This window comes from Leucoraja erinacea, chromosome 33, assembly GCF_028641065.1.
Source record: "Leucoraja erinacea ecotype New England chromosome 33, Leri_hhj_1, whole genome shotgun sequence".
NCBI lineage: Eukaryota > Metazoa > Chordata > Chondrichthyes > Rajiformes > Rajidae > Leucoraja > Leucoraja erinaceus.
In genome coordinates this window covers 5,472,938-5,498,373 of record NC_073409.1, presented here as the reverse complement: position 1 = coordinate 5,498,373, position 25,436 = coordinate 5,472,938, and the positions used below count along the sequence as shown (strand labels likewise).

At 40.0% G+C, this 25,436-nt stretch overlaps 1 protein-coding gene across 5 annotated transcripts in view; it reads right to left on the bottom strand.

Annotated features, from left to right (window-relative positions):
• Positions 1-24,563, bottom strand: part of atosa (atos homolog A) — a 63,523-nt gene extending 38,960 nt beyond the window's left edge. For 2 of the 5 annotated variants that reach the window (XM_055661089.1, XM_055661088.1), the window contains exon 1: positions 24,208-24,561. Coding sequence is in view for 1 of the 5 variants with exons in the window: in XM_055661088.1 (XP_055517063.1) it covers positions 24,208-24,223 (16 nt within the window). In the remaining 4 variants the exon portion in view is untranslated. Of the gene's footprint in view, positions 1-12,929; positions 13,092-24,207 lie in introns of those variants that run through there. The other 3 variants (XM_055661092.1, XM_055661090.1, XR_008726092.1) reach the window with 2 other exon arrangements.
• Between the last annotated feature and the right edge of the window lie 873 nt (positions 24,564-25,436).

The window sequence follows — 25,436 nt, the reverse complement described above, 5'->3', positions numbered from 1 at the left end:
TGTAGAAAGCAGAAGAGCCTGGGATGTGATAAGTAGGGAACAGAAGTCTGCAGATTCTGGAATCAGATGGGAAAGGAAGTTGAAGAGTGGAATTGAATAAAGAGGGATGGTGGCAGATCGACAATAGACAATATGTGCAGGAGTAGGCCATTTGGCCCTTCGAGCCAGCACTTCCATTCAGTGTGATCATGGCTGTTCATCCACAATCAGTACCCCGTTCCTGCCTTCTCCCCATATCCCTTGACTCTGCTATCTTTAAGAGCTCTATCTAACTCTCTCTTGAAAGCATCCAGAGAACTGGCCTCCACCGCCCTCTGAGGCAGTGACCAAGAGTGGAAAGGGATGAGCAGTGAGGTGGTAGGTGATTCCAATAGGAGGAGTATACAAGTGATGAGCAGATGGTATACATATGGGGTGGGGAGAGAAACAGAGTGATAGGTAACTGGGAGGGGAGGGTGGAGCGGGGGAAAGAATGCTGTGGGAGAAAACGAGTGTGTGAGAGAACCAGAGTAGATGTGGGATACAAAAACTGAGGTGGCACGGGTTTCTTGAAATTGAAGAATTCAATGTTCATGCTGTTGGGGTAGAATATTTAGACAGAATGCTCCAGTTTGCGTTTGGCCTCAACATTGCAGTGGAGGTGTCGGGGAATAAACAGGTCGATGTGGGAATGGGAAGGGGAATTAAAACGTGAGATCCAGATCTCCAGAATGGACAGAGCTCTGGTGCTCGGCAAAGTTTTAATTTAAACAATTTTAAATGTTTTGAACTTAAGTGACAAAGTCACTTGTTGAAAACTGCAAACCTTCTAGCATTGCACATATAATACCTTTCTTCTGAAACTGGCTGTTAAGGACTTCCATACATCAGCTTGGAAGTCTAACAAAATATGTGAGTGGGCATAGTTAATTTATTAGGCTTCCAAACAGAACTAATTCTGATCACGCCAATTTTATTCAAAGTTGTACTTGAGAAAATGGTTGCTTGTCTCATTGTCAATGGAAAACATGAAAAAAAGACTCAAATCCTGGCTTAAATTACATATTTATGTAAGAATGTTCTAATTTTCTGGGTGGGTGGGTGTCGTGGGTGCAAGGTTATATTATTAAGATTTCACAGGGATGTTAACAGAATAGGGAAGGACAGTGCACACAGAGGGCATGTTCTCAATGTTTGTCTCAACTCTGGGGTGGGAGATTGCAACCTTCACGTGGTCCGCCCTGTTTCGACGAATGCCATCAACCTGGCGTGCACAATCAAATAAGGTCAAATAGAACAAGTTGTCCTACAACTTTAGGCTGTGTATGCCATACGCAAGAAGAAGAAGTCTTGACTCAGATGTTGCTGGATCTTCTGCACATAGCCAGCATTTTCTGTTTTTATTGCACATCTTTAGTTCCAATTTTTCTATTTAGCCTTTGGTTGAAATACTGTATACGTTTAGTGAAAGCACAGACAGTCTTGAATAGGTTATCCTCAAGAAATCATACATAGAGAGTAGGTGGTATCTGGAATGCACCGCCAGAGGATCTAGTGGAATCAGACACAAGCACTATGTTTAAGAGGCATTTAGGCAGGCATTTAAATAGGCAAGACATGCAGGCAAATGGGATTAGTATAGATAAGGAAACGGGTGCTCTCCGACTGTGACTCTAAAAGTTGGAAATTCAAATCTTGCTGACAGTTATCACCCAAATTTATTTGGTCTGGATAAAGAAGACAAATCTTGTTGAGCTGAAGCATCCCAGACTTTGGTGACGAGTCTTAAATATTGACAAGGGCTAATACTGAGCGGAAAAACTCACTCCCAAAACTCGCATGATAGCTGACAAAAATCGTAACCCCAGTTTTGCCTGCTGCCAGAACAATAAGGATCTAATTGAAAATGTAAAACATTACAATCCCCTGCCCAAAGTTGAACAATGCTCCCTTTGGTTCAGCTCACCTCCTCCTAATAAAAGGTGTTACAATGGGAACCTCCACGTCTGAGTTTTCATGCAATAGGACGAGCATTCTTTGTTCTATCCATGTTTGTGTTCAGACATACTGTTACCATGTAACTTGCCATGACTGCTTGCCACCTCACTTTGGTTCACTCTCAACCTTCCACCGTCCCTCTGAAACCTAATGGAAGCTTGAAGACCACATCTGACCTTACTATACAGTATTTTATACCTTTCAGTTTCAACAATTATTTCAATAACTTTTTATCATAATTTTGGATTTTGCCCTTTTCATTTACAGCATCTCCATTCCACTTTCTTGTGTAGTAAATATTTTGCCGACATTGTCATACCGTTTTATTAATTCATCACTCTACCCCTCACTCCACATGAGCTTTTCTTCTATTCTTTCGCTCCATCACCCATTGCTCTCGTTTTCCTCCAACTTCCTGCTGTTCGCACTGAATGTTAGCACTCTCGCTCCACAGACACCTGACCATCATTTTGCACTCTTCTAGCGAAGCAACTCTTCTGGATGGCACTTGGAATCTATACAACAAATGATCATCTGCACTGAAGCATCAGCCTTGGGATCAAAAGTGTTATGTACTTGCAATTCACCATCCATTAAGCTAATTCAGATTCATAGATAGCTCTCATGCCTCAAATTCAGAAGGATGTGTGCTCCAGTACACTCCAAAAAGGTGAGCGCATTACAACAACATACTAATTCTGTACAGACAATATTCCAGTTAGAATTAATATCTTCTGAAATGTGATACTAAATTAAGCTTTTGCCTGCCCACTCTGTTATTTAAATGTTCCAGAAGCATTGCAAGAAATAATTATTATTTATTTTGTTGGCTCGATTAATCTCAAATCAAACAATACCAATGTTTGACCCTCATGCAGCACCGCCAGTCTTTTATATTTGTCTTACTACCGTGTGCAAAATGGAAGCCATATTTTCTCATATCACGTTAACTGTTTCATTAACCACAAAGTATGCCGAAGTCCAAGTACTATAATGGTGACACATGAAAGAGAACTACAAATTGGATAGGCTCAGGTGCTTGGTGGCCAAATTTACCTTTAAAAAGCAGAAATATACAGTATCATTGAAACAACATCCATCATATCACTAGCCAGGTTTTGTCATGTCTCTCCCCCCACCCCCACCCCCTCTTTTCCAGCTTTCTCCCCCCCCACCCCCCTTACAACAATTAATCTAAAGAAGAGTCCAAAGCCAAAACATCACCCATTCATGTCTTCTACAGATGCTGCCTGACCTGCTGAGCGACTCCAGCACTGTCTTTTTTTGGAAACCGGCGTCTGCAGTTCCTTGCGTCTCCATCATAATATTGATCCAAATGCTGATAAATTAAACCACTGCATATATTTTATTTCACTTCGGCATTGTTATTATTCCATTAGATGAAAAATAATGAATATATCTTTCTATTGTCATGTTTGTGGTTTCCTCAAGTGGTGCTTTGTAGTTAGAAGTTAAATGCAATTTCTCTCTAATGAATCGTTTAAAGATGTCTTACTATGTTTTTCCAGATTCAACGTGAACTGCCGGCTCTGACTGAATACTAAAATAGAAAACTACACGAATAGGCCCTTTCGCCTAAAGCACAGGAACATGCCCTTACTCCACAATATTAGTGCCAACCATGACGCCGATCAAAACTAATCCTATCTACCTGCACATGGTCCATTTTTCTCAATTTCCTACCCGGTCATATGTCTGTCTAAATATCTCTTAACCCTCCCCTGTCAATATGCTCCAGACATTCACCACATAGCAAAGAATTTGCCTCATAAATCTCCTTTAAACCTTAAACCATACTTGCGCAAGGCAGTTGAGAAACAGGAGATAGCACCTGCAGCTCATTTTCTACGAGTTTAACATCTCTGCTCATATAATGAGTCTTTCTCTGCCATACTCAAGAATTTTCAAATCGGGTTTCTGACACCAATTACAATCCAATCCATTGGAAATACCTCAATAACTGCTTGCTTTATGATTGCTGTGATTTGATACCATTTAATTACCTCCACATTGCTTTTAAATCAACACTATTAAATTTGTTTCAAGCAAAACTGAGCAGATTCTGAAGTTATTGTAATTGGCTCATTCTCCAAATTACTGGTCTGAAATTACACTTCCCTTTGCTTTTGTGGAATTTACGACCAATACAAGAAATTGAATACCATAAAAAATGTTGAAATTCTATATTTTTTTGCAGATCAAGTTAATCTTTTCTCTATTTGGGAATTATTTCCACATATTCAATATATTCTTAAGTATCCATGCTTTTCTGCATTTAATTTGGATAATATTTCCACAAGGCTAAAATTGCAACAGTAGTTCAAGACCAGTTGTTAAGCCATACGTAATTTAGCTTATTTTTGAATGTCTCTAAAGTATTCTCAACTTGTACTTAATAGATTAGGTGAGCTAATCTATTGGTAAGTTGGAGTGTAGAAATGTATTTTGAAAAGGTTTAGCAAACTGTGTGTCTTACATAAAATTTGTAAGTATGTCAGACTACAATTTAAATGCAACGTATACATAAATCTAGCTATCAAATAAAGTAATTCACAGCAACAGAAGTTAATATTTACAACAGCAGAGCCCTAAAGAAAACCAGTGGGCAGTAAAATGGAAAACTTCAGTGCGAAAAAAAAAGCAATAAAATGCTGCAGTTTGTTAGATATCATTCGCTTTAATTAAAGATATATATGCTTTAAGCAAGGAAACATTTTATAGTGTAAAAGGGCAGAAAAGTAGATAAGCAATTTACATGAAGCAACAGCAGATTTACATAATTATCGTTGCAATTTCCACAGTAAAAACGTAATTAAGTACAGAGTACTGCCATTCAGGTCAAAACAACTTTCTTGAAATCCAATTTTCAGAAAGGTATGCAATATGCCAGATGTACACGATGAATTACAACCCCATCAAGAAACAGATAAAAGATCAAAATATTTAAGTACAGAATAAACAATTTGTGAATTTGCCAAAATTAAGTTTTGAAATTTCAAGCATACTGAAAGGAATATTTCGGAAACTAATGAAAAGTAGCATGGGTATTTTCTCAAGCACCCCCCCGGAGAAGAAAGGAGAAAGAAAGAGGAGGAGCCCGAGGGCTGAGGGAGAGCTTAGAAGGGGAGGAGACAGCAAGGGCTACCGGAAATTGGAGAAGTCAATGTTTATGCCGTTAGGGTGCAGACTGCCCAAGGTGAGGTGCTGCTCCTCCAATTTCCGGTGGTGTTCACTCTGGCCATGGAGGATGCCCAGGACAGAAAGGTCGGATTCGGAATGGGAGGGGGAGTTGAAGTGCTGAGCCACCGGGAGATCAGGTTGGTTAATGCGGACCGAGCGGAGGTGTTCGACGAAACGATCACCAAGCCTAAGCTTGGTCTCACCAATGTAGATCAGCTGACACCTACAGCAGCAGATGCAATAGATGAGGTTGGAGGAGATCCTCCAATCTCATCTATTGCATTCTGAAAATATTACAGAAGTTCTGAAGGTAACGGGGGGCTTGGTGACAAATGGGATGGTAGGAATGAGGATCAATGATCATATAAAGGGTGGTGGGAATTAATATCCTATAGATACAAGAAATAATTTTAGTAACACTTCCAATGTATGCACAAATGCAATTAACCCGAGGTGGAATGAATAAAATTCATGCAATTAAAGACACAGGAAGGTGCTGTGCTTAACAGAAATAAATCTTGACTCTGTTAAATTGCTTGAGGGTCAAAATTAAAGTTATGTCCATATGATCTTGAGTTTTCCATTGATACCAAAACTAGTGATTCTGTTGATACCACAACAATTAGATAATTAAAAGGATCGAACAAGTGCGCAGACTCAGTGGTCCGAAGTGTCTGTTTCCACGCTGTATCTCTAACTAAAACAAACAATCCCAGAGAGCACATACAGTGAAAATGGAAGAACAGCAAAACAAATCTGATACCATATTGTACTAACAGCAAGGGGAACAAGGAAAGGAGGGCAGGAGCTTGCCATTCATATTAAGAGAAAAAATATTGGAAAAAAATGTTTTAGTAGATGTTAAGTGCTAAAGTAGTAATAGCTGCTGAGAGAGACAACAATCTGAGCTCTGGACAACTGAAAAGCACCAATCCTGAGAATGCTTTGGGGGGGGGGGGGGAGGTGGGTGGGGGATAGAAATCCGGGTATGTGCCAAGGTAATTGAAAACAGAACAAAACAGTTTGAAGCTGGAAAGTTAATCAGAGGTTATCTGGCAAAGGGAGTTCAAAAGGTAAGTTTGTGCAGTAGTTTATGAATTGAGGGTTGCAGGGTGCCTAGAGCTGACTGGGAATTAAAAGTGAAAAAAAAAATCTTAACCACAACAGAAACTACTTTTTGAACAAAGGTTTCCATGAAGGATTTGTTTTAAATTGGAACAATCCAGTAACATTATTTTATATACATGATTATTGAATTAGTTAATGCAAACTTTAAAAAAAAAGTCAACCCAGTAATTTGAAGCCAAGATTTGAGAAAACTACCACTAAAGGTCACATTTTGAAACGTGATTAAATACAAAGCCTCAGTCTTTCAATGTCTTGGTGCAATGACATCAGTACAGCAAAATAAAAAAGGTCACATTATCAAGAGCTGCTGCCTAAGCTCATTGCAAAAGCCTTTTTACAAGGAGTCCTAGTTTCTTTGTGATAAGGAGATTTATTCTCTTGAGTTGTACTATGGGATATTGTTTCAACTTCTCATGTAAAAGGGGTAATTATGATAACCAAAGTAGTCAGTCAAATCCCTTACAATCATGGTTTTCAATTTTTTTTTTGTTTGCAAGAATCCCTGAAAATACCAACATGTCCCCTGGAGACTCCCTGCAAATGCTGATTACCCTGGGGGGATGCTGTTCCCTGAAAAATAACACTAGTTATCCATGGAAAAACACTGATTTTGTTTTAAAGGATCCACAATGACAGAAATAAAATGCAAGAATGGTAAACACAACTGTGATCCCTCTGGGAATCCCTGCCAATCCCCAGCATCTCCTTGCAGGCCTCACAGAATCAGGACTTCATGTTTGAAACTATGCCCCAGAACATTTACAGAATTAAAATCCACAGTATAAGTCAACCTACAGATGAAAATAAATTAACATGATTTTGACATCAGTAAGATATAATCAAGCAAGAATTTGAATATGTATTGGAAGTTGAAATGAATCGTATTTAGAAACTACTTCAACTAGTCTTTTGGATTTTGCATCGCACTTTGGCTTTGTCCAACAATCTGTCCATCAAAAACCACTCATACCTGTCCACACCTATAATTGCCAGGCTTTGTTCTACCCCTGGTAGACAGTGGGTCAGGCAGCATCTCTGGAGAAAAAGGATGGGTGATGTTTCGAGTCAGTACCGTTCTTCAGACTGAAAGTAAACGGGAGGGAACTGGAGGTAAAAAAAAAGACCTGAACAAAGCAGGGCTAGTAACAGATGACCAAGGAAGTGCAGATCCCATATTGGCCCATTGTTCAAGGTATCCCTGTTTTGTCCTACCCCTCTTTCAACTTTCTCCGCCCCCACAACCAGTCTGAAGAAGGGCCCCGACCCAAAATGTCACCTACCCTTGTTCTCCAAAGATTGCTGCCTAACCCGATGAGTCACTCCAGCAGTTTGTGTCTTTTTTCACACAGAGAGTGGTGAATCTCTGGAACTCTCTGCCACAGAGGGTAGTTGAGGCCAGTTCATTGGCTATATTTAAGAGGGAGTTAGATGTGGCCCTTGTGGCTAAGGGGATCAGGGGGTATGGAGAGAAGGCAGGTACGGGATACTGAGTTGGATGATCAGCCATGATCATATTGAATGGCGGTGCAGGCTCGAAGGGCCGAATGGCCTACTCCTGCCCCTAATTTCTATGTTTCTACGTTTTTTAGATTTTCCTTTTCTCAATTCATGATTCATACGTTTACATTTTCCACGGAAATTTTTAACAAACTTAGTTAAAAACCCTTCCAAACAAAAATGCAAATTACAATCCACATATTATCTCAAATCCGAAATGCTAACCAATTATTGCCTGTATTTATTTCTTATTTGTTGCTTTGATTTGTTTGAAATTTGTGGCCGTGGTGATTTGGAAAGAGGCGTTCTTTTTGCTGTCGCTGAGTGTTGCGTAAATCCTAGACCGGAATACCAAGATTTACAACTATTAACAAAATGAGATACGCAAATGAACAAGAACATCAATTTAAATATTAGGTATGTTACAAAACCTACCTGAATCGTGGCTGAGAGTCTGCCCTACCCCGTGTGTGTGATTTTGGCGCTGTTTAGAGGGGGCGGGTTTAAAACGCGATTTTTACTAGGCTGTTCCAATCGAAAATGTTCAGCCTAGTAAATCATTAACGGAAAATCGCTGAAAGACCCCGTCGCAAAAGGTATTATTAGTTTTTATGGCCTTGTATAATATTTATAGTAGTTTAAAAACCACTCTCTCACTCCGCAACCTCAGGGTTTTATAAAGCAAACAATTAAAGGTATGTACCTCATTTTTACATTAAATGGGGCTTGTATATAACCCTGTATATAAAGTTTTCTATAGCGAGTAGCTCATTTTGGGCTCTTTATATCCCGCAGTATTTTTCTGGGCACTTGAGGGCACAAATCCAGCGCAATGTGAACGTTCTAAACCAGCGCGTTCACAGGAACCCACTAGAAAGCCGATTTAAATTGACTTTAATTTACAGCAAATGAACACTAAATTCCTTCCATTTGGCCTATAAATTGATGTAAATGAGATTTAAAAAACATGTTTTATTGTGAATTATTTGTGAATATTATTTGGCACTTGGGCTATTTAAAAATGTTAATCATTTATTAAGAAATGGATAGATGTTTAGAACTAGTAATTGAAGTTTGAAATTAGCTACAATTGGGTAACTAACTAATTATATGCTTTAATTTCAGGTCATCCAAGTAAGATTATTTTATATTTGTTTCAGAATGCTTCAATCTATGATAACTGAAAATTTCATTCAGTTCTCTTAATTTTTAAGAAGGTTATGGGCTTTTGACTGTCCACGATCACAGCTTTTTTGTTATGTCCATAAAAAATCAATAGGGAACAAGATGCTAATTTCCGAGTATGAAAATGGCCATAACTTTTTTATTACTTGAGATATGAAAGTGAATTAGGTGTCAAATTAAACTTATTGTTATGCTTTATCTGATGGGATAAATTGCAGACTTGATTTTTTAAATCTCAAAATTTTGTAACATTGCTATAAATATTGCATGGACTTTGGAAGTTCCACGGCAACCACTAAGATTAAATACCTGGGCACTTTTGCTCTGTAGTTTGATAACTCACAGGCGAATAAATTTTATATGTTTTAAGCTATCTCTAATTCACCTTTCCATAGTAGAACTTTATTGTTTAATAGTATATTGTTTCATAGAAGAACCGTTACTATTATTTTAAGCAATCCTAGTAGAAAGGAACAGTGGGAACCACCACCACCACGTGTTCCGAACCTCATTCAGTCCTTCTATGAGAATATGCATGGTACAGTTTCCCCATAAGAAATGGAGTGAAGTAAGGCTGTGTCCTAGCGGCCATTGTTCAGCATCTGCCTATCTGCCTTTCTGTCCGTTGCCTTCCCGACAGACACGGAAGGAGTGTATAATGACACCAGAAGCGACGGGAAGCTCTTCAATCTAGCAAGGGTGAAAGTCAAGATGAAGGCGAGTACCATGCTTTTAAGGGAACTTCTGTACACTGTCCCAACTGTCTGCACTCATTGCCCCAACGATAGGAGACTTCCAGGGCTGATGGAGGGACTGTCTCATGCTTGCAATAAAGACCGACTGACAATCAGCATTAAGACGACTGTTGTCAAGGGTCAAGGCACTCACCCTAAACACCATTCTGCTAGAAGCAGTCAACAAATTTGCCTAACTAATATCTAAGGTGACTGGTAGCCTACCTCTGGATGAGGAAATCAATTTACGCATTGGTAAAGTAACAACTACCGTCGGATGTCCAACCAAATGGGCATGGAAGAAAAGAACTCACAATCAAGACCAAGATAACTGCCTACAAAGCGTGCATCTTGAACACGTTACTGTACAGCAGTGAAGCTTGGACGACTTATCTACATCAAGAATAGAAATTGAATAATTTTCATTTCTGCTGTCTACGCATCCTGGGAATTTCTTGGCAGAACAAAAATCACCAATGAATCTGTCCTCTCCCTGGCCAATATGCCCAGCATCCCTGTGATCCTCAAGCAGAAAAGTGTCTCTGCTGGCTTGGACATGTACACAGGATGGAAAATGGAACCATCTCCAAAGATTGGCTATACAGGGAGGTCGCCACTACACGGAGACCAAGAGGAAGTCCAAAATTTGGCGACAAGAATACGACTAAAAGAGATATGTCAATTTTTTAATATTACCACTGACAACTGGGGAACATCTACTGAGGACTGGAGAAAGGCCCACCAGGCAGGTATGAAGGATCACAACAGCATGTGGTTCAAGACCATGAAGGTCAGACACCTACACCACAAAATCGTCAATGGCAGCAGCAACACAATCAAACAGCCAGAGACAACTTCACCTGTGGAAGCTGTGTGAAGGTCTGCTTGTCAAGGATAGGCTAGTCAATCACAGCAGGAAATGCAATGGTTGAAACATTCCCCTCTCCAAGCAGGACAATGTCAAAGCCGCACCATCATCTCTCGAAGATGGATGGATCCTAACAACCTATTGGAAAGGAACAGAGGGGATGTGGGGGATGAGATGATGGGTTAAACGCAGTGAAAACTTGGACTATTAGCCAGGCAGCAATGATCAGAACATGTCACAACATTCAAGTCATGGAAAACATTATCATTAGTGGGATTATGTTTTATTTCAAGACTTTGAAAGGCTTCAAGGATTTTAAAGTAATATTTATTGTAGCAGCCATCAGAAATAAAATATATTCTGCCACTAGGCAAGTCATGAATGATAAAACAATTGCAACCAGTTATGTTACATTGCTAGAAACCAGAAACTGCAGATGCTGGTTTACAAAAGAGGACACGGAGTGCTGGAGTAGCTCAACGAGTCAGTCAGCATTTTTAGTCTTCTCTAGGTACACTGCTGTTCACAGTCATGTAAATATTGGGAAAGTTTTCATCCCTGCAATGCGTTCTTGATGAAGATGAAAGAGGAGGTTTGAAGAGGAAAAGGTTTAAGGTGGAACTATCCTCCCACAAAATATTTGTGTTGCTCTCCTTTTTCAAAAGTGGTTCTTACCCAAATTTTTAAATTTGCACAACTAATTAACTATTGGGCTCAACAACCATCTTTGCAGTATATTTGTTACTAATACAAAACCTTCAGATGTAAACCAATTATGTTTAGATTGTTTTTCTCCTTCTACAACATGCCACTTCTTTGATGAATCTACAAACGTGTTACATGTGTTAACCATGCAAATCTGTAACTTCTAACTAAATCATACTAAAGCAAGACTTCAATGTGGCTGGCCCCAATTTCTTGAAGATGTGGCAAAATAAACTTTCAGATGCAGAGGAATTGATAATGTTTAGGATGCCACATGGTTATAGTTTGAGGGAGAAGAGTTAAAGGTGAAAATATTTAATAGGAATCTGAGGGGACACTTTTTCCACACTATTGGTGGTGGGTATATGGAAGTTATGGAACAAGCAGGTGCTTCGGCCCACAATGTCCGTGCTGAACATGTTGCCAAGTTAAACGCACCTCCTCTGCCTGCGTGCGATCCATATCCTCCATTTCCAGCATATCTATGTGCCTATCTAAAAGTCTCTTAAACGCCACTATAGTATCTGCTTTAATAGTTGGAAGGAATAATGCCAGTTAAAGAAGAGAGACTTGCTGAATGAATCTTGTGTAAATAATGCCAGGAGGTGCAGTAGTGCAGTGAACGAGTGGAAGAAGAGGTGGTAGTGATGGCTGCATCAGGAAAGCAGATGTCGAGAAGCAATTCCAATGAGGAAGGCTAGAAATGTGCCTGAGAAAACATGTTGCACATAAGGAAGCGAGTACATAAGATTGCAGACCAAATCAGGGAGCTACACCACTGTTTCAGTGAACTTGATACACTGTCAACAACAGGGAACACACACACATAACTGACCTCACTATTGCTGCACCAAATGTCATACAATCACTTCTTCAACAGGAACAGTCAATCTAACCTTGCATGATTAACAAAGAGAACTGTACATCAGACTGGAATTTCCATAATTATTCTCTTGTGCCAGAAAGTCAAGCAGTAAGTTAATTGAAATTCAAAAATTCCTTAAACTTGACAACGTTTGTGGAGTTGAAGAACATCAGAAAAGAATTTGCAGCACGATATACTGGAAGGATTAATAAATTATTTAATAGTATGTAAATCATTAATTTTCTAGCTAAATGCTGAAATATAAAGGTACTGCAGTGTGTCTTTAGCCTTCACGTAGCTTTGTTTGAAGGACAAGATAGGTTGAGAATGCACTAAAGTCACAACTTAGAACAGAAGGCGTGCATAAAGAGAAGCCTGGAAGGTGCCTTTGTATGTGTTTCACTCAGTTATTTGCATAGATTGTAAGCTATGTCCCACCTTGGGAAGACAAATACCTACAAAAGATTTGTTTCCGAGGTAATTTAAAGGTAAAATACTTCTGCAGCCAAAAACTAGAGAAAGCTGATCTACTAAATGCAAATGAAGCATAATGAAACAATCTAAATGTTGCTACTCATTGGGTAACTGACGATAATGTGAACCGTAAGTAATAAATCTATTGAATCACACAAAAGAATAAAGTTAGGGAGGTCTCAACATTTCTGTGTACACTCTTGTGCTCCACCCCCTTAAACATGTTACATTGGGGGATAATGTAAGAGAAAGCAATGACAATATAACACACAAAAGCACTCTCCACAGTACACACCTTTTCTATGCAGCCATAATTTTCCTTTTTGAACAAAGAATGTTTGACTTCTTGAGTAAAGGAAGTTGCCTCTGGCTAATGCTGGGCTGCACTGTCAGTATCTGAGTGCACCAGATGTCTGCAATGGTCAAAACAACATGTTCTGCTGTGGTGCATATTAGCTCCAGCCTATCACTCTGCAATGCACTGCCTCTACAATGAGGCAGACTTAGAGCAGGCATAGCAACAGCCGTGCAACCCGATTGGCTGGCAGCAATGTGAAACCCACAGTGTCAAACTCTGCTATAGTTTCCTGTCCAGCAGCAGCAGCAGCAGCGGCAGCGACATCTCTACTCACAGCTGCAATCAGACAAATTAAAGTTCAGAGTACAACAGCAGCCTCTCGCACTGGCAACTGTAGAACAAAGTCAATATATATATATATATATATATATATATATATATATATATATATGCCAAAGAAATTGTAAAATATACCACTATGCAAAGCAAGCATGTCCACTGTCAGCTTAAATACAGCATTACTTCAGTAGGTTTAAAGAATTGTTACAAAACTTACAATCTTGATATATATATATAAAACTATGCAGAGCAGGCGTGTAAACTGTCAGTTTAAATAGTTTGCTACATCAGTATGGTTTATGAAGAATTGTTACAAAACTCCTACAATCATGAACATTAATATTTCCAATATAAAAGTAATCAACACACAAGTTTAATGGGTATGCCATGAAACCAAATCATGTTAAATATAATTTTAAATGAGGAAAAGCTTCCTTCAGCCACCTTCCATGAACTGCAAATCAGCCATCTCCAAATGCCTAGTGGATGGTTCTTTAAACCAGTCACCAAAGCTAATCAATTATCAACTGGGTGGAGTGGCACAAGGCCCTCCTCAGAAGTAACTGATGATTCATTTTCTTTCTTGCACACATGCATAAACCTCTTTTAACATCAATTAAGACGCTTATGGCCATCAAAGAAGTAATCCATCCTCCAATCTCAAACAACAGGCTCAATGAAGGAAACTGATGAAGTTGACAAAACACCTTCAGAAATTTTTTAAAAAGCCACAAACAAGACCTCAAAATAATCCTACATGTTCACAAGAGGGAAAGAAAAAAGACACACAGAAATGATTAATGTTGTAATCTAATCATAGTGTATGTGATGAATGTAAACCAGTCAGTAGGAAGGATCGTAAATGGTTCTGAGTTTTACAAAACTGTTCTTTGAATCTGGAATTTCAGTTCAAAGCTACTGCACACCACTGGGATTTAATCTCCTGCAGCTTGTAGAGATCTTATCAAGAGCATACCTAGTTCTGAAAATTTATCGATATTACAGATGAACCATATAGGAAAAAAAAGGAGTTGAATCACAGGTCTGTCCAATTTAGTTGAAGACAAAAAAAAGTTTCCACGGTGGAACACAAAAAGAAATCTTTGATAACAAGCAAACACGAATGTCAGAATCAGCACTAGCTACAAAATTCTACGCTATGAAATTCGGTATCAAGATTTATTTGAATTATGGTCATTTGGGGAATGTATCAAATGGTACTTGGTGCCCTTGGAATTACAATGAAGCCAATGGGTAGGGAGATTGATAGGGTGGGAAATCAATAAGCAAAATAAAAGCACAAAATGAGCCTGGATCCTTTTGAAAAAGGCCATAACATACATGCACCAGTAAATTGGCTTTAGACAGTATGACAAATGGAAAATTCAACTGGTCAGTAGAGTGTATAATGAAGGTAACCTAATTATATTTACGGTTCATACACAAACCACTATCAGTGTACTCTCCCAGGCCAATTCCATTGACTCTGCTGCACAGGCCATGGTATTTGCGCGTCCAACACCATCGCTCGAAACAGACGCTCTATTCTGAGCTCCATCTTGCAAAAAGATGACCAGACGGAAGAAAAATGCAACACTCTCCCCAAATCTTAAGATTGCACTGCGAATGATCGTTCAAAGTGGAGAAGGAGCTTTCAGGGCGATGTTAGGAACCTTAAATTAATGCATCAGGAGCACAATGGCCCCCTCTGAAAACAACAGAACGAGAGCACCTCTTCAAACATTAATGTCAGGTATTCCTGGCCCATTTGGCAGGGAGTCTGCAGTTCCCTTGTTGGCCTCATCATAACCCACTGTTATGGGTGGTGATCTCGGACTCCATAGAAACAAAGCTTCCGAGGAAAATTGTTCAATTTTCCTACCTTCATCAGTAATTATTTTAAGTAACCCACTTAACTGACTGACATAATTCAAACTCTGTAATTACTGCCATGATGATAACTTGGGTTGTTCAAAACTTTGGAATACATCGTGATGTATGTCACTGCAATATGACAAATAGGGACAAACATTTGAACTGAATATGATAGTTAATGCAAAAGAGGAAAACATGGAAATTACTAATAAATGAACGAGCAAAAATAAAAACACAAACTCGTTTCCAACTTTTGAAACTTCGTATTTAATGAAAAAAAAGTAGGTGCCAGGTCACAACAATAATGATTAAATCAAAGGAATATAATAACAAATTTCCATTAGAATTTTCTGAAATCTTCAAACTCAACTAAACAATCTTAAACCAAAATGTTTTTGTGGAACCAGTGTAATCATGTTAGTGACAGGCAAGTGGATGAATCTAGTTTAATGAGCTATTTAATTTTCAGATCAAAGAACTTGCAGCACCAATCTGACAAAGACATTAAAAGTTAATTTATCAGAAATACTATTCTGTTTTGCCGAAGGCCATAAAAATGAGATGTAGAAATTGCAAGTCATGTTGACTATCAAATAAATAAAATCATTAAGGCTTCAGAATAAATATTTGCTTGATTTGGTTACATTACGAAGTTAAATATAAAATCCAAGTAATATTTGATCCTAGACTTTGAATGTACAACACCATACTAATTTGCATGTTACCCAAATTTTAACAGATAAAGTTAGGTTAACGTTTTGTAAAGTTTCATTGCAATTGCCTTATTGCAGGTAAACTGTCATTTAATCCACATTTTAATGTAAAATATAGGTTGGTATACATGTACATATGATCTTTAAAAATTAAGAATTTAGAAAAGGACCAATGTTGGCCAAGTATTTTTCCTTGCAAGTTGCTATAGAAGCAAAAGACAACTCCCGCCCACTTCTCAGATTCTACCTTGAGCTCTTCATCAACTTTGTTGGAGTATGGCTACGTTTTATACACAAGCAAGATCCCACATTCAATGAGGACAAGATGATTGACCAGCTAATGGACCGCACCGTGGTGCAGCAAGTCCAGCTGCAGCCCAACAATATCTGAAACTTGGGTTCGATCCTAACCTTGGGTGCCGGCCGCAAGTGTTTGCATGTTCTCCCTGTGACCGCAGGGGTTACATCTGCGTGCTCTGCTTTCCTGCACATGCCAACAGTTAATTGGCATCTGTAAATTGGCTCTTCTGTGTTGGGAGTGTAGTGTAAACAGGTGATAGATGGTTGGCATGGACTCGGTGGGCGAAAGCACAGTTTCCGTGCTCTGTTGCTAAACTGAACTAAATGAAATTAAACTGGTTGTTTCGGAACTAATAACTGCCAGGTACGAATAAAAATTTGTTATTCCCCCCCAGCCATGTTGGGAAGGCAAAGTCATTGACACAACTAATATACGGCTCCCAAGAGAATCAAGCTGCGTTGGGACATAGCGGACAGAGAAAAAGATTATAAAGATGTGTTCAAAGGAAAAATAAAACGACAAAAAAATGGTATCATCTCCCACTGACTCCTGGTAGACACTGTCATGGGAGCACGCAAAGCAGAGAGAACATGGTATTGAGAACCAAAGCCTTGAATTATATGTATCAGGAAGCCCTGCCTAACTGGCGGAAGAAGTGTACTCCTTCACAGACTACTTGTCAGTCACCTCTTTCTGCAGAATATTCATCAATGCCCACATTGCCCTCATTAGCCATGCCATAACCTGCAAAACTGAAGTGAAGGAAGAATAGGAAAATACATTGAGAGAACTAGACGTGAGGAGAGGACAAAACAGAGTGAGGAGGGAAGTGGACAAACTGGGGCAGTTCGGAGAGGATAAATAGGCAGAGAGAGGATAAAGGTGGAGAATGGAGAGAAAATAGAGGGTGAAAATGGAAACAGATGAAAATGGAAAACTAGGGGTGGGGAGGAGGAGGAAGAGTGATGCACAGAGAGAGATTAGAGCGAGAGAGCAATTAGAGGGTATTTACATAACTGTTCATGACCTCAGGCATCCTAGACCTTTTAAATCCGGTCATTGGTTTATTCCACAAAATTAGACTCATTGCGCTTTAACCAACATTATAGGATATTTTAACATAATTAATAATGCAAAGGATTGCCAGTTTAACACCTTGTCAAAGAAATATCTCTGACAATGCAGTGCTTTAGATCCCAAGAAATATTAGCCCTGATTACATGCTCAACAGCTTTAATGGGGTTTGAATCTACTGTGTTTAATTGATTTAAGAAATTTTGGAAACAGTTCAATGATATTGAAAACTTTACATGTAACGGTTAAGGAGTGTCAGCACATTAGAATGTTTTCCCTGTCTTCAGTAATGCATTTTATCCAGTTTTAAAATACTACAGAGTTTACACAAATGTAACCTCAAGCCACACTATTCAAAACAACTTCAGAACTTAGTGATTAAAAATTGCATGTGCCTGTCTCTCTGACTGCAGTTTAACAAACTGTTAAATTCAAGCAGGAAACCCAACTTGCAACACAATACCGAAAATCCTGAATTATTCTACTGAATGATCACTTTTAACATTTGCTTATTATACAGGTTTAACGCTCCCATAAATACTGAAAGCAAATGAAGCATGAAATGTGGTTAATATTACGGAATTCAATTTATGTTAATTGGAACTAGTTTCTGGGAAAAGTCTATTTGCAAAGAATAATTGTTCTTGCACCTGTTGATTACTATGCTTAAAACAATACTGGAGCTGGTGGAAGAAAAGCTATGGATTGTATTCTGCTGCAACTACTTATTTTGCATTCTACACAAGACTTCGGAATCCCATTTGCAATCACATGAGTGCATTGCTCTCATTCCTTTAACAAAACTACTATACTTGTAAACAAACCACCCAAATAGGAACATGCTGCTATCTTCATGACCTTCACAGCACAATAATCTTCACAGCTGCCCAAACAGCAGGAAGTGACGTGATGATGACAGATACACAAAGTTGTTGCTAGGTGGTGAAAGCCATATCCTATTACATTGGGTTAATGCAAGTCTGAAAGCAGCTAGAATGATTAATACCAAGTAGAGTACAAGCACCAGACACACCAATCAAAGTTAAATCCGCTCTTGCACCCTCCTTAAAAAATACAAAATAACATTTTTAATCTGTTTTCAAATTCACCAAATTCTTGGTAGTTCATCAATACAGTGCATTCCGAAAGTATTCAGACCCCTTCAATTTTTTCACATCGTTAGGTTACAGCCTTATTTTAAAATGGATTAAATTCATTTTTTTTAAATCATCAATCTACACACAATACCCCAGAATGAAGAAGCCAAAACAGGTGTCTAGAAATTTTTGCAAAGTAATTGAAAAGAAATAACTGAAATATCACATTTACATAAGTATTCAGTCCCTTTCCTATGACACTCAAAATTGAGCTTAGGTTCATCCTGTTTCCATTGATTATCCTTGAGACGTTTCTACAACTTGATTGGAGTCCACCAGTAGTGAATTAAATTGATTGGACATGATTTGGAAAGGCACACACCAGTCTATACAAGGTCCCACAGTCGACAGTGCATGTCAGAGCAAAAAAAAAAAACAAGCCATGAAGACGAAGGAATTATCCGTAGACCTCTGAGAGAGAGGATTGTGTCGAGACACAGATCTGTGGAAGGGTATAAAACAATTTCTGCACCATTGCAGGTCCCAAAGAGCACAGTGGCCTCCATCACTCTTTAATGGAAGAAGTTTAGATCCACCAGGACTCTACATAGTGCTGGCCGCCCGGCCAAACTGAGCAATCGGGGGAGAAGGGCCTTGGTTAGGGAGGTGACCAATGGTCACTCTGACAGAGCTCTAGAGTTCCTCTGTGGAGATGGGAAAACCTTCCAGAAGGGCAGCTATATCTGCAGCACTCCACCAATCAGGCCGTTATGGTAGAGTGGCCAGATAGAAGCCACTCCTGAGGATTGAACTCTTCGGCCTGAATGCCAAGCATCACGTCTGTAGGAAACCAAGCACCGCTCATCACCTGGCCAATACCATACCTGCGGTGATTCATGTTGGTGGCAGCATCATGCTGTGGGGATGTTTTTCAGCGGAAGGAACTGGGAGACAAGTCAGGATCGAGGGAAAGATAAACAAAGCAAAGTACAGAGAGATCCTTGATGGAAACCTGCTCCAGAGCATTCCGGACCTCAGACTGGGGCGGAGGTTCACCTTCCAACAGGACAATGACCCTAAGCACACAGCTAAGACAACACAGGAGTGGCTTTGTGACAGGTCTGTGAATGTCCTTTAGTTGCCCAACCAGAGCCCGGACTTGAACCCGATAGAACATCTCTGGAGGGACCTGAAAATAGCTGTGCATCGATGCTCCCCATCCAACCCGACAGAGCTTGAGAGGATCTGCAGAGAAGAATGGGAGAAATTACCCAAATACAGGTGTGCCAAGCTTGTAGCATCATACCCAAGAAGACTTGAGGCTATTATCACTGCCAAAGGTGCCTCAACAACGTACTGAGTAAAGGGTCCGAATACTTACGTAAATGTGATATTTCAGTTATTTCTTTTCAATTACTTTGCAAAAATTTCTAAACACCTGTTTTCGCTTCTTCATTCTGTGGTATTGTGTGTAGATTGATGATAAAACTAATGAATTTAATCCATTTTAGAAAAAGGCTGTAATGTAACAAAATGTGGAAAAAGTGAATGGTGTCTGAATACTTTCCGAATGCACTGTATATCAGGTACGTTCGAACCAATGGCATTACCATACTTCTCTTGGCCAGGTTAGTCTGTACAGTGCCCCAACTTTCAATTTTTTCCCAAAACAAGTGCAGTCCTCCTATAAAACTGCACTAAACTCCCTGCGAATGAATATAAGCCATAACTCTGTAGATTAAACATTAATGCAGGGTCATGTAAAATATTTTGATATATTTAAAAATATATTTTAATATGGTTATATTCCATAAAGTAAAACTTACTAAAAGTACAGAATCAAAGGGTAGCACCTGAAAACCCACCATCTCAATCCGACACAGACTGGGATCAGCAGGAGTGAGGTTTCACATATTGTACATGTCTGAAAGTTATTTTTAAAAAAAAGGTGCCTCTTTATTTAAAAAGTAAACATTAACGGTTGGTTGTTAACTGAGTTATGTAAAGGTACTCTACAAACCACAGACTCTTGAATGGAATCTTAGAAGCTCCTGCTCCACTTTCTAAAAATAAAACGAAGAAACTACAAACATTTCTGTCTGCTGAAGTTCCCAACTCTGCTCCCCCTGCTTCGCCACCACCCTTCCTGTTTTTCTTTTTAAAAAAATGAAAATGGTATCCATGCCTTTAGTTTCTCACTATGCTCTCAAATGTTCCCTTCCACCATCTTCTTAGCTGCTACAACTTTCTCCCCTTGACGATGTGAGGTGCTCTCGGTATTGTTGTACTTGGTACAGGTGGGACCAATACGCTGGTCTTCTGTGTTACAGTCATCCAAACCATCTTCGACTTCATCTGGAGATCTAAGATGGCCAATAGGTCACAACACACAAGTCTGCAGATAATGAGAGGAAATGTGCCCACCATTGCCCTTGTCCCCTGATAGCCATCTTTGTGTGAGGTTGCATCAAGTTGTGCATAGTGTCAAACAGTGCATCATTACATCCCCTGTGCTGCAACGGATGGGCCTAGCTTCGTCGCCGTGCAATGTTTCATTCAGTGGACCTTGCAACATTAGCTGGCTTTCATGGCAAAGTTCTTTCAGGAAAACATCTTTGACCACAACACTATTAGGCACAGTAGTCAGTGCGGAGGGTCCTGCAAGCTTTGAAGAAAGAAACAATAAATTCTGTGTAGGGATTCCCAAGCAGATACCAAAATGCCTCATCACCAGTACAAGCACCTTGCTTGATTGACTGTGAGAAAGTCCTCACTGTCAGACCTTCCTGCATGGGTGGATTATCATTCCCAATGCCCTAGAGATGGTTGTGATGAGGATGAGATGTTTTCTCATTTCTTTATGGACTGTAGCTTTGCAAAGAATGGACACAAGCATCCTTGTCAAAGTTCATCCCAAGCAGCTGTGTAACAAAGGACTGAGCTCTGGGATGATCCCAGAGATTCACACCAAGACGAATGTCTAGTTCTGCTGCAAGATCATTAACTCACTGAAAAATGCACTCTGGTCTGTAAAAATTTAATTAAATTTGAATTATTATTGGTGAAAAATATGATTTTCTTTTCTATTCTCTTCTTTTTATCATTTTATTCTGTATCTGTTGATGATTTAGCATTGATATTGTAATTTATACTTCCTTGTTTAAAGAAGGCTCAATGATGATTCCGTAACCAAATTGGTTGAAATAACAACTTTTGTGCAGTCACTGTCCCAGATCTCCTGCAGAGGGCGCAGTGTTGCCAGATAATTACTTATAGCCCATGAAAAGTCTGTGGGCAAGTTGCAAGCAGAATGTTTGTTCACCACAGACTCCAAAATCGTAGTTATAAATATTGTAGCATTGCAAACATTCAACACTTCCTAACCCATTCACTTTTCCAACATATGCCTGCTAACACATCAAATCCTGGACCCTTACTCAAACAACTGACGTTGTCTCTATAAATACAAATAGTCAGGCCTAAAGTCAGCTGTTCATGCTTTCAAATATATGGGAAGCAGTCACAGGTGGTGGCAACTATAGTAAGAACGACTGTTAAAGGGCAAGAAATGCATGTGTTTCGGGAGGGGAACAGCCTTGGGGAGCAAGGTTCCTGTCCATCTTTTTTAAATAGAATCACATAACTTTTTTTAAATATAAAGACACAGCATGGAAACAGGTGCTTCAGCCCATCAAGTCCACGCCAACCATTGATCACCTGTTCGTACTAGTTCTATGTTATCCTACTTTCTCATCCGCTGTGTACATGCTAGAAAGCAATTTAGTCTGAAGGGTCTCCACCCAAAAGGTCACCCATCCCTTCTCTCCAGAGATGCTGTCTGTCCTGCTGAGTTAATCCAGCTTTGTGTCAAAGCAATTTACAGAGGCCAATTAACCTACAAACCCACATGCCTTTGGGATGTAGGAGGAAACTGGAGCACCCAGAAAAAAGCCTCATGGTCACTGGGAGAATGTGCAAATTCCACAATGATAAAACCCTAGGTCAGGATCAAACCTGGGTCTCTGGTGCTGTGAGGCAGCAACTCCAGTATCTGTGGCACTGTACAGTTGGAAAAAAATAGAAGGCAGAAATTCATTCTATCAAATTGAATCTTTGTAAGTCAACAAAAATGCTGGAGAAACTCAGCAGGTGCGGCAGCATCTATGGAGCGAAGGAAATAGGCAATGATTCGGGCCAAAACCCTTCTTCTTTATAATCTTTGTAAGAATAAGCAAATTAATTATATTAGTAAATCATTCCCTACAGCTCTACATTTATTTTTCTCTCATATGATCCTTATTCAAAAAAATATGATTTGTAAAAAACAGTTTCAATATTTCAGTCAGTAATTTCCAACCATACCTAACCACGATATATTGAGGTTTCCTTTTTTAGGTCTGTAATAACATTAAAGCTTCTTCCTAACTATTCCAAGAATCAGCTTAAAGGACCAATGCAGGGCAATATTTCAGATAAATATAATCCAGCAACATCAGGTAGTGGATTCACATAATGCAGGTTTTGTAGTCATAAGGATTACACTATTCAAAAGTACACCAGGAAATTTCCCACTCTTTACAGTAATCCTGCCAAGTGCTTTACCGTTAACAAAGAAGCATCCTTTGTTCAATCCAATATCCCCAGAATTTTAACTCGGTGGATGTGAACTCCACACAATTTTTAGCTCTTGTAACTGAGACTCTCAACTTCTTCTCTGATAAAAATCATAATCCACACTTTGGCAATCAGTGAAAATTGCTGTGCAGAGAGCACCTGTGTCTGCTCTCAGTGAGAATCACTTTTTGAATAAATTGTCACAGATAGTTGAGGTCTGAGGTGAAAAAAAAAACATGCCTTTGATGTAAAGTATGTCGTTAAGAGAAATTTTATGTAACTTAACGGGCTATTTTTTAAAAATTCCTTCAGAAATTCAATGTCCCCCAGTTGATATTAACTGTACTTTTGCCAACAAATGGCATTACAGAGAGGTGTACTCAGTTGGAACTGAAATCTAAAACTATTGACATAGGGACCTTTAAAACGAAAGAGTGAATCGTCAATTGACAAGGCTTCTGTAAATCCTGTTGATACGAAAGGAAATTGGGTGGGACACAATAAACGATGAAAACTTTGCACAGGCAATACTTCGAGTTAAAGGGAGCCTGTTAATGCAGGCAGTCAGTGATGATGCAAGAACGGGGAATCTACTGCTTACTTTAATACATAGTTCATAAGCCAACAGGAGGGTGCCTTTTAAACTGGTTTACTTTTGTTCAACACAGGCGATCATTGCTGATGACAGTCCACCAGATTGTCTGACACGTCGCCAAAATACATCACAGTTATTTTGAGTGACCAAACACTGAATAACTAAAAAAAACAAGCTGGAGAAGTTTGCTTTCCATTCATACCAATTCCTTCCTGAACATCTGATGGCCACATATTACTAAAACTATTGAATAACACACTTGATTGCTTTGACAGTATTAAATGTATGAGAAGTTTTTGCACGGATTTTTTGTTTTATATCCGTAATAAAAAGATTATTTTTGAAATGAACACATTTCCTTGTAATTCCTGGAGAAACTCAGCGGGTGCAGCAGCATCTATGGAGCGAAGGAAATAGGCAACGTAAACGTTGCCTATTTCCTTCGCTCCATAGATGCTGCTGCACCCGCTGAGTTTCTCCAGCTTTTTTGTGTAACCTTCGATTCTCCAGCATCTGCAGTTCCCTCTTAAACTCCTTGTAATTCCTCCCCTCTTGATTACAAACTTTACATCAAGTACAGGCACTCAGTGAGCAGTTTACATCTCCCAGTGAGAAGTTTGGAATAATGTTGTGGATGGAATAAATAAGTGAGTTAAATGCTGCTTACCTCGGTCTGACTTCATGGTCGGCGGTGGCAGCCGGTCTCTGGGCCGTCGCCCGACTCGGGACGGGAGGGAATGAGTGGAGGAGGCGCAGGAGTGAGGAGGGCGAGGTGTGAACTGACCTCTCTCACCCCTCCTCCCTCCCCAGTGGGCGACTGGCGGGCCCACCGCCTCACGGCCCGGGCGTCATCGTGAGGGATGATGAAGTCCACAAGCAGCTGAGTTTATTGCGGGGACACAGACAGACAGAGAGAGAGAGAGAGAGAGGGGGGAAGCGCGGTCGCCGTGTCCGTCCGACTGACCGGTCCGTGCCGACCTGTGGTCACCACTCCGCCGCCGCCGCCTCCATGTTGTCAAAACACAGGGCTCTCCTCCTCCTCCTCCTCCTCCCCGCCCCCCCCCCATGCCCCCTGCCCGCCCCGCCCAGCCGCCGCCGCCCCCCACGTCACCACGCCCCACCCCCTCTACTGACGTCACCGCGTCCCGCCGCCCCTCCTCTTCTGACGTCAGCGCGCCCCCACACGCCCGCTCGGCTGGCCCGCGTTGCCATGGAGACCGGGCCCGGACGCCGCTCGCCCCAGGTAACGTGGATAAAGTTCAGTAATAAAAAAAGTTGTTTTATTGTCATAGCCAGATTTAAACAAAAATCACTTCCATGCAGCAGCACAAAGAATTTACACGATTGATTAAACTAATTGAATACCTTTAATGTCATCTTGAAAACAAGTACAGTGCAAAAAAAAAAACGTTTCCCAGTGAATAGCGGAGCCTCGCACATGAAATTTAAAAACACTTCACACATAATAACACTAAAAAAAACCAATCCAGTCCCTGATGGAACAGTATAAATAGTTAAAAGCAAATCAACACAAGAAAAATACAATAAACCCCACAGCAGAATGTCACTGATTTGAGGGCCAGTGGCACTATTAAAATGTCCGTGCCCCCCGCAGTAGTCAAGTGACTGTGAGTGCAGAGTGACTGTTTAGCAGGGTCTATGTGGTAGGAAGCTCCTCAGCCAACCCGATCCGGGCTTTGATGCTTCGATATCTCTGCCGCAAGAGATCCAGGTGTGTGTGGGAGGGGGTGCAGTTTCGGGTGGCAATATTGTGCTTTCTTAGAAAGTTCAGTTCTTGTCGAGAGTCAAAACGCCAATGATTTCTCTGCTCCCCTCACTACCCTCTGCAGAGCCTTCCTGTCCGAGCAGTTGCAGGTGCAGTACCACGTATTGATG